A 12,242-nucleotide genomic window follows, 5' to 3' on the forward strand; every position below is an offset into this window, starting at 1 on the left:
GTCTGATGCTTTCGTATTTGCCTTAACAGATTATTCGGGTCAACTAACCTCACATCCTCCGTCCCACAAGCTTCTACATGCTCATTTTAACTTAATATCCATACCAAAGAGATGTCACCAGCCCCTCCAAGGCCTTACTGTGTTCACCGATGGGTCTGGAAAAACACACAAGTCGGTGATTGTCTGGTGGGATGACCGCTCTCAACAATGGGAGTCGGACGTTGAGACAGTTTCCGGGTCCCCTCAAATCGTAGAGCTTGCCGCTGTTGTTCGAGCTTTTCGTAAGTGGTCTACACCACTGAATCTTATTACTGATTCTGCTTATGTTGCAGGCGTCGTCGAACGGGCAGAGGCCTCGGTGCTGCGTCATACTTCGCATGCTGATTTGTTTGCTTTGTTGCAGGAACTTGTTTTCCTTTTAACCTCTCGAACACATCCCTATTTTGTTTTACATGTTAGATCGCACACCTCTTTACCTGGGTTTATTGCAGAGGGCAATCGACGGGCCGATATGCTCACTCTGCCGGTACAAGTTTTACCTGACCGTATTGCGCAAGCTAAGCTTAGTCATTCCTTTTTCCATCAGAATGCAGGGGGCCTCAAACATCAGTTTGGCCTCACTTCTCAGCAAGCGGCGAACATTATCGCTGTCTGCCCTGATTGTCAAAAACATTCTTTTCCTACGGCACCAGGTGGGGTTAATCCCAGAGGCTTACAAAGCCTGCGATTATGGCAGACGGATGTCACACACTATCCAGACTTTGGGAGATTAAAATACGTCCATTCCTCTATTGACACCCTTTCAGGCGCTCTATTTGCCTCCTGCCATGTGGGGGAGGCGGCGAAAGATGTTTGCAGGCATCTGCTGCGTGCTTTTGCTACCTTAGGCATCCCTGCACAAATCAAAACAGACAATGGCCCTGCTTATATCTCGGCTGCACTTAAAACCTTTTTTATCTCTTGGGGGATCACTCACATCACTGGGATCCCGCATTGCCCTACAGGCCAGTCCCTGATTGAACGCTCTTATCAGTCTTTAAAGCGCTTGTTGCAGCAACAGAAGGGGGGAGTAGGGACAGCCACCCCTGAAGAACGTCTACAGAAAGCCCTGTATGTTTTTAACTTTTTAAATTGTTCTTTAATAGATAACAACCCTCCGATCGTTAGCCGCTTTAACACAAACACTTCTTTCGAAGCCGGCGTAAAAGCTCCAGTCCTGATCCGCGACCCTGAGACAGGTAAGGTCTTGGGGCCATACCCCCTTGTCACATGGGGCAGAGGCTATGCTTGTGTTTCCACAGAACGAGGCCCCGGGTGGATCCCAGCGAAGAGCGTGCGACCTTTCCGTGAACCCCTACCACAGTCGGACGGCCACAACACCAATCCACAGCTAGATCATTCCCCTGAACAGCATACCGGAGAACATTCGGAGGACTGATGCAGTGCTCTTATGGACAATAGAGCAGAGACTCCAGTAGAACATATTCATTGCGTCACCTGTGGTAATTGTGACCCTTGGGTTTTATGTGACTGCTATCGCTGTGGTAAGAGATGGTAGCGACGGTTAACATTGGCCAATGGATGGTGTCACAGTTGCCTAATATATGAAATTAGCATTGTAAGAATTTTGCTTGCAAAAAAAAAAAAAAAAAAAAAAAGAGGGAAAAAGATTCCTTCAAACATTATGATCCTGTTAACACTTTTTTGTATATGTGCAGCCTGGACACATGCCAATCCTTTGCCAGGGTACCACCCTCACCTTTTTGACCCCCGTCAAAATTCTGGGTTACTCTGGCCAGGTCGCTCAATACAACTAGCTTTTGTGCTAGTCTTGCTATGCCCAGCTCGCCCTTCATCACCTGCTTAGTAGGGGTACCACTGAATAACTCGACTTTTTTACTGTTTAATAACTCTATGACAACCTTACGGAAGCAGTACAGTATTTCCGGAAGGTTTCCTTTTTCATGGAAAAATCTTAAGGACCTTTTTGAAAAACACGATAATTGGGATGATAAATTGCCAATAGGGCCCGAGCCGCAGGAAATTGACTTAGTAGATTCTCTTAATGCTTCTCACTGTTTGTTTATTGGCCTTAGGTCATGGTCGGGGGCCCAAAAAGAGGGGCGCTTAGTAAAGGATTCTCCACCGACCGCCATCTCACCTATTGGTAATGCTACCCTCTGGCAACAACAATGGTGTTTGAGCATTGCTCGAGACGCCACTCACTCAGCCCCCGGTACCATGCTCCCTAGGCGGCTCCCCTTGGGGTTCTTTTTTATTTGCGGAAACAGAGCTTGGTCTGGGATCCCTTCCAACCCTAGAGGAGGCCTGTGTACTATTGGACAGCTTAGTCTTGGCACTCCTCACTATCATCCAAGCCCAAAACAGCGGTTACGTTTTACTCGTGACACAACACAAGCATTAGAAAATACTTGCGACGATAATGTTAAGCTATGGAATCGCTGGGAGGTTTTTTTCGCCTCGCTATTTACCCCTGGGGTGGCAGCAGTGAGAGCCCACAGAGACTTAGATGCAATTGCCTGTTGGGTTGTTAAGCAAGCAAATGCTACCAGCCACATACTATCTGAGATGGCTGAAGACTTGTCCACGGTACAACACGCAGTCCTGCAAAACAGAGCCGCTATTGGCTTCTTGCTACTAGCCCACGGACATGGCTGTGAGGACTTTGACGGAATGTGCTGCATGGACTTAGAGGACCACTCTTCTTCGCTACATAAGCAAATTAAACAACTCCTCGCGCATTCACAAAAGGTGAAATCTGATATGGACTTCTTCGGATTGGGTGCTTTGGGTGATTGGTTTGGGCTAAAGGGCTGGCTTAGGAGCCTGGTACAATCTGCTGTACTCATATTAGTTATTATATTGGTAGGCCTTTCGATTCTAAGCTGCGCTCTTTCCTGTGTCAGGTCTATGGCGACTAAAGTTGTTCGACATACATGGTTTATTCAAAACGGCGATATTCCGAAGATTTACGGTAGTGTTAGTTCTGTCCAGCTCACTGAGTATGATGACCTTTAAACCCGTGCCTCAGTTCTGCCTTTAAAGAAACAAAAAAGAGGGAGATGTCGGGGCGGCTAGCGGAAAAGTACAAGTATGCAAGAAACTCGAGGGCATGCCAGCCTTGCAGATCTAGGAGAAATAACTCTGAGGAGTCAGGGAACAGCTGGCCTTGCAGGTCCGAGATAAATAACCTTGAAGAAGTAGGGAGTAGGCAACAAGTTATAACTGTAGCTTCTAGCACATAGCAAAACCGTAGCTTCTAGCATGTAGTGAAACCGCAAGTAGGAGGGATTATTGTAATGAAATATTTAGAGCTAAGCCAATCAGAAATGATAGAATTTGTGTAATTTGTGTAACTGTTTAGTAGCTGTATAAAAGGCTTTCCGACGCATCTAATAAACTGACATTTTGCTTGCATCAAGCAGCGTCCCGTCTCTCAATCGCGGCAGTGACCTGTGTTCTCCCACAGACATGGGGGATGTCTCCTCCTCCTCCTCCTCTTTGTCCTGTTCCTCCTGTTCATCCACTTCCTTTTTCTGTTCTTTCTTCTTCTGTTTCTTCTGATCTTTTTCCTATTCCTCCTTTTCCATGTCTTCCTCTTCCTGTTTTTCCTCTAATGCCTGCTGCTCCTGTTCCTTATGTGCCTCTTCTCGTTCTCCCTCTTCCTCCTACAACTCCTCCTCCAACTCCTCCTCCTGTTCATTTCTTGTTCCTCCTGTTCCTCCCTCTGCTCCTCCTTTTCCTTCTCACCTCCTCTTCCTCCCACAAGAGGGAGTCCTTGCTAGAGAGTGGTTTTAACGAGAGAGTCCTTGCTAATGAGAAAGAGAAAGAGAGAGAGTCCAAACCTGCTGTTCTCCCCTGTTTTTCAGGGATTGAAGCAGGCGAAGTTTTCCACGGTGCTTTCATTTTTTCTGACAGCAAGGCAGGAATCTCAAGCATGGTCGATAAGGGGCCTCCGAGTCCATCACAGGCCTATGTTATCTAAGTGCAGATGTTCTGCTTGTCAAGCACGCAAGACTAAATGACGATTAGTGTGATACATGTGTTCTCCGACACCCCAGGTGCGAGTCACTTGAGCGTATTCGCAGTCCTCCTCACCAACCTTCCGTTACTGTCCCACATACGATTTGCGTGAGTACTATGTTGAGGTACGGCAGTCATAGTGCCATCAGAAGAAAAGCAAGGGAAAGAAGACGAGGATGGCGAAGAAGTTAAAAAATGTTACAACCTTTGACAGTGGAAACATGTCATTTAGAGCTTATACAAACAGTTTTCCTTCAATGTAACATTCTTTCTAAAGATGAGGAGGGGACGGTTTGCTATGCCCACATCAGAGCTCACTGAGGTTTTAAAACAAAACCCCCAAACAAATGGGTGCTGGAAAAAAGAGTAATGAGACTCAAGAGCCTTGTTGTTTCTAGTTCTACTGAAAGCGCAGGTCTTTGTTTTTTCACTTGTGCCTGGCAGCGATTGCAAAGAAAAAAGAAAAAAATCCTTGAAAGTTCCTTTGAAATGCCAGGTCAGCGAGACACAGCACTGTTTCTGCCTCTTCCGCTCTCCTGCTTTCTCTGAAACTTGTTTGTATCATTTTCCAAATCCTTTGCTTTTGCTAGAGCTGAGACAACCAAAGATCCTGTTTTCGGGCCGGCGGAAAACAGATGAGGAAAAGAGATGCAGATGACGTGTGTCGTGGTTTGGCCTCAGACAGCGACAGAACTGTTGGCTGGCGAGGTTTGATCCCTCCTCTGTCCTCTCCAGGGTGCCGCTTTGCTGATGTTGGGGAGCGCTCCAGGTCTGCCTGACTCCAGGAGCCGGTCAAAGCCAGGCAGTGCAGGCAGGGCAACAGGTCTCTTGTCCTGCTGCGCTGGCAGGTACAGGGCTGCTGGACTGGCACCCCCAGGCATCCCCAGCTATTTTCAGCTGAACCTTCTAGTCCCTCTGTCGTGGCTTGGCCTCAGACGGCAACAAAGAACCACCTGCCGCTCTCTTGAACTCCCCCCACCACGGGGAGGAATCGGAAGAAAAAGGCAAAGCTCGTGGGTTGAGACAAAGGCAGTTTAACAGAACAGCAAAGGGAACAAGAAAACAACAACAGCAACGCGGACAGAGGGATGTACAAACACGATTATGGAACCAGCGCTCACCGACCAGACCCAGGGCGCCCCAGCCTGCTCCCAAGAGGCGACTTCCTGCCCCCTACCCTGGCAGCTCCTGGCTACAGACCGGGCATGGCTCACGTGGGATGGAATACCTGTGTCCCTGCCGGAGCCTGGGGAGAATTAACCCTGTCCCCACCGGAACCAGGACGCCCTCTTTTCCCCTTTTATCCTGACGGTCTATTTTCCAGTCTTTTGCCCGGTAGGTTTTACCGGTATGGTCTCCCCAGTTTCACCCCAGGCCAACTAGTTTTCTGCATGACTCCTCAAGCTCTCTCTCTCTTAGGCTGTAGGTGAAGGCATTGATTAAAGATTTTAAGCCAGCGTAGAAAAGAGAGAGGATATTCCTTTCTCATCTCCTGTTCTGACAGCATCTGGTGAGCGACACACACTGTAAGAGTCCCATCACCAACTGTATCCCCAACCAGCGATGGGAGGAGAGGAGCAGGCGTAAACATCTTTTGCTTCCTGGTACAGAACGAGGTTATCGGAGTCGGGGAAAGGATGTCATTGTGAGAGGCCAGAAACTGTAGAGATGTGAAGAGAGCACTACACGGATGGGGAGAAGCAGGGATCTCCCAGGGAGGTCCTGGGGCCACGCCGGGCTGTGTGAGCACACGGCTCTGGGACGAGCCGGAGAATACAGAAAGGTCCTGAGGGGACATGAGGGCAGATGAGAGGAGCCACGGGCCAGCTGGCTCCCTGCCCCCCACAAAAGTGGGCGCCCTGCCCCTCCTGGCCCGGGCAGCGGGTCTCATTGGGGCCCTTTGTGACATCACTGCGTGACACCCCACAGCACCATAGAAACCCAGCGTGGCCACGGCCCTGCAGTGTCCGGCAGGACAGCGACGGGACAGGGCGGGAGTGCGGAGCTGGCGAGGAGACTCCAAGCGCAAGCCCATGTCTTTCCCTGCCACCCCCAGTAGCCCCGCGGCACTGAGGTGTTCCCCTTAAGCTGCCCTCCCCTCTCCCCCACGCTTTCCTCCATTTGGCAGGATGGCGGAAAGACCCCCCAGCAGCCCCAGGGTGGCCTGGGAGGAGGTGGCGGCTCCCCGGGAGACCAGGTCTCCAGCGGAGCCCTACGCGGTGACCATGGTCCAGCCGCTGCAGATGGGTGAGTGAGGAGCCCCTCCGGGACTGGCAGGGCCAGCAAGCGCAACCGCCTCGATGCCGGAATCCCGTTTCCGCGGCACACCTGCAACAGGGCTCCACGGGCAGAGGGCAAAGCGGTGCTTGCATGCCAGGGACGCTCAGGGCTGGGAGCCCTCCCCAGCACAGCCTCCTCCTCCTCAGCTGTGCCGAGCTTAAAGCTCTTTTCACCCTTTGGGAAGCTTGTTGGCAAAGGTGCCGTGTCCTGCTGACTCTTCTCTGTTTCCCCTCCTTGTAGGCGAGACACTGCCAGAGGAGAATCCAGAGCATCCAGAGCTCGAACCAGGATGGGATTCCGAGGGCAGCTGCTCGCTTTCTTCGCTTGACAGCAGCGAGTCGACCACGGTAACAAGCTGCCCCCTTCCTGGGACTCTTGTCCGTGTCACCAGCAGGAGGCTTGTGTGAGCAAAGGGACCCACAATCAGCGTGTCTCGCGTGGCCTCCCTGTCGCCAGTGAGAGGGTTCCTGCTGTCCCCGCGCAGCGACTATGTGAGGGCGGCACTCCAGTGTCCCAGCAGCAGCTCCAGCCCTCCTCAGCAGCAGCGAGCCCCAGTTCTCTCTCGAGCCAGCACACTATGCCCATGAGCCCAAGCCTCCTCCCTCACCCTGGGGACCCTCTGCTCTCACGCTCTGCCCTGCAGAGACTGCAGCCCCTGCTGCCACCTTTCCTGCGGGCACTGCCGACAGCACTGCAGGGCATCTGTCGCCAGAGCTCCTCGGGTGCTCAGTCTAGCAGCACCAGCAGGGTGCTTGGCATGACATGGCTTCCCTCCCTTCCTTCCTCCCGTAGGTGTTTGGACTACACCTTGAGCCTTCTCAGGTGACAGACATTGTCCTCATTGCGATCGAGGCCCTGACAGCAGATGACATCTCTGACAGGCAGATGGGCAGCAACATCCTGGACATGGTCGTGCTAGACCCTGGCTACTGGCTGACGGACGTAAGTGCCCTGTGGCTGGACTGCCCTGCCCGTGAGCCCTGACAGGCCTTGCTCTTCCCTCCTTCCCTAAGCCAGCTCTTTCGGGCACCTGAAGCCGTTTCAAGGCAACAGAGAGGGATGGGAAGGGCAGCACTTTCAGTCGCAGCTGGAGAAATGGCTGCACTCCACTGGCCGCACCATCCTCACCTGTGTCCTCTCCAGGTGCCAAAGTTCATGAGGTACATCCACAAAAACGTGGAGTGCATCTGCACAGAGCCAGCCCGGCACAGCCTGGACTCCCTTCTCCTCCGAATGACCGAGTGGTGCCCCAGAGAAGTGGTCAGGAGCCTGTTGAAGATCTCGCCAACCTGTGACAGGTACTAGCCCAGACAGCCTTGAGGGCTTGTGCCCTGCGGGGAGAGGGACGCGGGGACTCTCTGGCTGCCAGACCCAAGGAATGTTGCAAGAAATCGCTGAGGAGCAGGGCCCTCCATCCCACCACGCTTCCCAGAACCAGTGGGTCACCAGGCCTGCAGCAGCCAGAGCTGGCCAAGCCAGAGCCCCACCACCACGCTCCTCCCAGCCCCAGGGGGAACACCACCGCAGCCCCCTCCCGCCTGCCCGGTCAGGGCCCCCGCACACCCCAAGCGAAAGGGCCAGGGCTGCAGCACAGCCAGGGCCCGGAGAGGCTGGCCCAGGCATGGTGCAGTGGCCGAGGCAGCCCTGCTGACCCAGCGCTCTGGGTCTGCAGCGCTGCCCTGGCCATGTGGGAGGTGATGATCTCCGTGCCTTGGATTTTGTGGAGCGTCTTGACGGAGCTGCTCAGCGTGCTCCAGGACCAGCGGGTGCGCAAGGTGTTCAGCTGTGCCACGGAGGACGCCTGCATCTATCCCTTGGCTGTGAGTGACCACGCTCATCCTCAGGGCTGCGCCTGCCTCCCCAGGGAAACGGGCACGGAGCCCTCCCCTCCTGTCTGTCTCCAAATGGCCACTTCCCCCCATACAGAGGGACACAGCCCCTTAGGGCCAGCAGGGCCTTGCCCAGCACCAGCCAGACCCCCTGCCAGACTCTTGGGGCTGCCCTGGGCCCTTTTGGCCCCGGTGCACAAACACAAAGCCTGCTCCTGCCCGGGCAGCGCTCTGCTTCCCCCCGCCCTGCTCCACAGCCCACAAACCTGGGGCAGAGAAAGGGGCAGAAGCCAGAGCCAGGCCAGGCGCTGGGCCTGGGGCAGAGGCATGGCCTCTGCACAGCCTGAGGGGGCTTCAGGTCTGGGGAGAGGAGATGATTGCCACCACTGGCGGGTCACGCCGCCTTCATGCCAGTGTGGCGGAGGGAGCCCCGCAGGCTCTGCTGCTCTCTAACCGCTGTCTTCGTTTTAGCTGCTGCTCTACACTGACATTGATGCCGAGGAGTTTGCTGCCCTGTACAGAGCCCAGAGGTACCTGAGGCGTCCAAGCTCAGTGATGCTCTCGCTGGTGCTCAGTGTCCTCATCACGCTTTCGAAAAAACCTAAGATGGTGAGCAAGGTGTAGCCAAGCGGAGCCACGTTGGCAGCTGGGGCCTGGGGCAGTGGGTGATGCGGTGGCTTGGCCTTGGCTGGGAGTCAGGAGGTGGGGTGTCAGGTCCAGTCACCCTCCCTGCTACGGAGGGGGCTGGTGGGTGCCGGCGGAGCCCTCCAGGCACAGAGGGTTACCAGTCCATCTGCCCCTTCCGCCTGGTCGGTAAAGGGCATGGCTGAGTAAGGGGATGCTGCTCTCCCGCAATCCCTTCCCTTCCTCCTGCTCTCCCTGCATGCCATCAGTGGCCACTGCCGGCCAGGAGGCTGCCGCAGTGACTCCTGTGACACCTGCTGGGAAGCAGCATGGGAGGCTGGTGCTTAGCAACCAGTGCATTTTTGCCAGGGTGGCCTTTCACCACTGCATCCTAAGGAAACTGTGTGTTTCATACAGGCAACAAAAATGCAGGTCCTGCTGCCAGACATCATGGAGAACCTGCAGGATGCCAACGCTGATGCCAAGATGAAGGCCCTGGTGTTCCTCAGGAGCATGATGGGTGACGCGAAGACTGAGGAGGCCAGCCTCATTGCTGTGCAGCTGGCGGAGAAGCTCCCACCCCTCTTTGATGATGTAAGGCTGCCGCGGGCACCTCAGCCCTACAGATGGGCGCTCTGCACAGACAGCTGCCCCTCAGCCCAGCCTGGTGGGCAGCGCTCGGGCAGGGCTGCCCTCCTCACCCCTCTTGCCTGGCCTTTCAGGGCTCTGGGGCCACTCAGCCTCAGCTGCACAGCGGGCCCACAGCTCCTGTGTTCGGGATCCGAGCCCAGAGCATCTCCCCTCACATCAGCCACGCTAATGCCCTTGCTCACCGTGGGCAGGGAGCGGCTGTTGATGAAGTCCCCCTGTGCTCCTCCCTGCCAGGAGTCCAGCCAGGTGCGGGAGCTCTCCATCAGCCTCTTCAAAGATGTGATGAAGGCCGTGGTGGGGATAAACAAGAAAAAGATGAAGAAGAGAGTGCAGAGGGTCCTGCTCCCGCTCTTCCTCCACATGAGCGACGAGATCGAGAGCGTGGCACAGGTACAGTGACCAGCGACCAGTGTCACGGGGAAGGGTGTGCTGACAGCGCAGTCCAGCAGCGGACTGGCCCTGCATCCCCGCATCAAAGCTCTCCCCACCCTGGGCCTGGCCGTGAAGGAGCTGGGACAGCCCCAGCTGGGCAGCCAAGCGTCCTGCCGGGGGATGCCCGTGGGAGGTGCTGCTGGCCCGGTCCTGCCCCGCTGTCTCTGGCACTGCTGCCCTCCCTGCCTACAGCCCAGGGCCCGCAGCTCCTTTGCCCTTCACTTTGCCCCCAGCCCTGGCGGCAGCTCAGCAGCTCGTGAGGATCTCTCTTCTGCTGGCTGGCAGCATGAGACACCCGAGGTGGTGGCTGCCCCTTGTCCCTGCCCTGGGCACTGAACCCAGTTCAGCCTCGGTCCCCCGCTGCCTCTTCCCATAAGGGGCTGGGAAAGGCTCGCAGCCTGGACAAGAGTAGGAGGATGCCAGCTCTCCTTCCCTGGGCTCTGGTGCCATCTCCCAGTCTCTGCTTCTCTGCAGGCCTCTAGGGACACCCTCCTCGCCTGTGCCAAGTTCCTGGGGTGGAGGAAGCTCAGCCACCTGGCCAAGACAAACCAGACGCACCTGATCGGAGAGTCCTTGGTGAGGACAAGCCCCAAGCCCCAGGGCCGGGTGGACAAGGGCTGCTCCAGGTGCCCGTGGGCTGCGCTGTGCAACCCTGCCTCTGCTCCCGCCTGGAGCACGCAGCCTGCAGCTGCATTCTCCTTCCCTGCCCTCAAGCACGGAGCCCCCAAGGGCTCTTCTCCAGGCCCCTCTCCCCTCCCTGCCCCCGGGGTGCTGAAGGAGACCCCGGCCCATCTGGGTCCTGGCAGTGGGACAGAGGAGTCTCGCCGTCCTCCGGCCCCCTCCGCCTGCAGTTCCCTCTGGACCTCAGCCCCACAGGGCTCCTGGCTGGGAGACGGGAAGCGCCGGGAGGGAAGGGGGGTGCTGGTAGGAGGGGCTGGTCCAGATGGCTGCCGAGGGTCTGTGCCAGCCCCGTTCCCTTGTTCTCTCTCCAGTTAGTGCATGACAGGAGCAGGGCGGAAGACTATCTGTTTCAGAGCCTGCAGTACCTGCGCAACGCTCAGGCCACCTTGCGAGAGGTGGCTGTCAGGTTCATTGGTGAGCCACGTCCCCCGGGGTCACTCTTTTGGCGGCCAGGCCCCTGTCCCCACCGCTGCACTGGCAGTGAGGGGCAGCCCTGCGGTGCCAGAGCCCTGGCTGCCCTCTGCAGGGCCCACCACACAGGTGGGCTCGCTGGGAGCCTTGCTCAGTCCCACTGCCCTTGGGTGCTGCCATTCCCTGGGCTCAGCCCTGTTGAGGGGCAGGAGGGCGTGCAGCCCCGTGCTGCCGGGCGTGTGCTGGGGAGCAGAGCTCTGACACGAATTCTGTGCCTAGGGCTTGCCGTGCAGCACCTGAGGAACCTAAGTCAGACCAAGGTGTGGAATGTCTGCAACGGTGAGTAGGGGCAGTGCTGGGCTGGTGGGGCAGGGGACAGAGCCTGGGCAGGGTGCTGCCATGCCTAAGCCTGCTCCAGGGAACTGCTTCAGGGGCAAGAGGAACATGTCCGGGCCACATGGGGCATTCCTGAGCAACAGCTTCCAGCCGGTCTCTTTGTCTCACCTGCTCCTCCTGGCCAGGGAAAGAGATGAGTGGGGTGGCACGGTCGGGATGGAGGAGGTCTCTGCAGGCAGTGGGGGTTCATGTCTGCTCACCTTCCTTCTCTTGCAGCCCTCTTGCCCTTGAGGAGAGACACGGAGCGCTTGGTCAGCTCCCTGGCAGCTCAGACCGTCTTCAAACTGACAAAACGCGTGAGAACACGAGGATGGAGCCTGCGGTGGCTGTGCTGCTGTCTCGGCTGAGCCATGGAGAACTGAAAGAATCCTCTGGAAAAGGGCCATAGATTTGAATAATTCTTTGTTTTTAATAAAGCTGGAATAACAAGCCGCGTCCCATGGTGTCCTTCCCATGGGGACCACCCTGAGCGGGCCGAGCAGACAGCGTCCCTCCTGGCCTCTGCTGCTGCCTGCAGGACAGCACCCGCGGACCCAGGCTGTCCTGGCAACAAAGCCCCAGCTGCGCCCCTAGACCACAAAGCCCGGAGGGGAGGAGGAGAGAAGCTTTAGCCCAACCTGCCCCTCCTGAGACATCTCAGGGCACGCAAAGGCATCCAAGCTCCGCAAAGCTGGCGAGTCGTCATTTCTCCCAGCATCAAAATCCTCTCTTGTTCCGCGGAGCTGTGCGGGCGTTGGCTGGGATGGAGTTAATTTTCTTCCTACTAGCTCCTATGGGGTGATGTTTTGGATTCGTGATGGAAACAGTGTTGATCACACAGGGATGTTTTCATTATGGCCAAGCAGTGCAGCCATATGATATATGATATAGTGATGACCCCAGCTGACCAAAGGG

At 56.1% G+C, this 12,242-nt stretch overlaps 1 protein-coding gene across 1 annotated transcript; it reads left to right on the top strand.

The window, feature by feature from the left end:
• Positions 1–6,173: 6,173 nt before the first annotated feature.
• On the top strand, positions 6,174–11,695 carry LOC134525581 (uncharacterized). Its single transcript, XM_063356564.1, has 13 exons — positions 6,174–6,291; positions 6,565–6,671; positions 7,117–7,266; positions 7,468–7,622; positions 7,997–8,144; positions 8,625–8,762; positions 9,195–9,371; positions 9,500–9,611; positions 9,706–9,818; positions 10,335–10,436; positions 10,853–10,955; positions 11,232–11,291; positions 11,565–11,695. The coding sequence occupies exons 1-13, from the start codon at positions 6,174–6,176 to the stop codon at positions 11,693–11,695; spliced, it is 1,614 nt and encodes a 537-aa protein (XP_063212634.1).
• The last annotated feature ends 547 nt before the right edge of the window (positions 11,696–12,242 follow it).

This window comes from Chroicocephalus ridibundus, chromosome 20, assembly GCF_963924245.1.
Source record: "Chroicocephalus ridibundus chromosome 20, bChrRid1.1, whole genome shotgun sequence".
Taxonomy (NCBI): domain Eukaryota; kingdom Metazoa; phylum Chordata; class Aves; order Charadriiformes; family Laridae; genus Chroicocephalus; species Chroicocephalus ridibundus.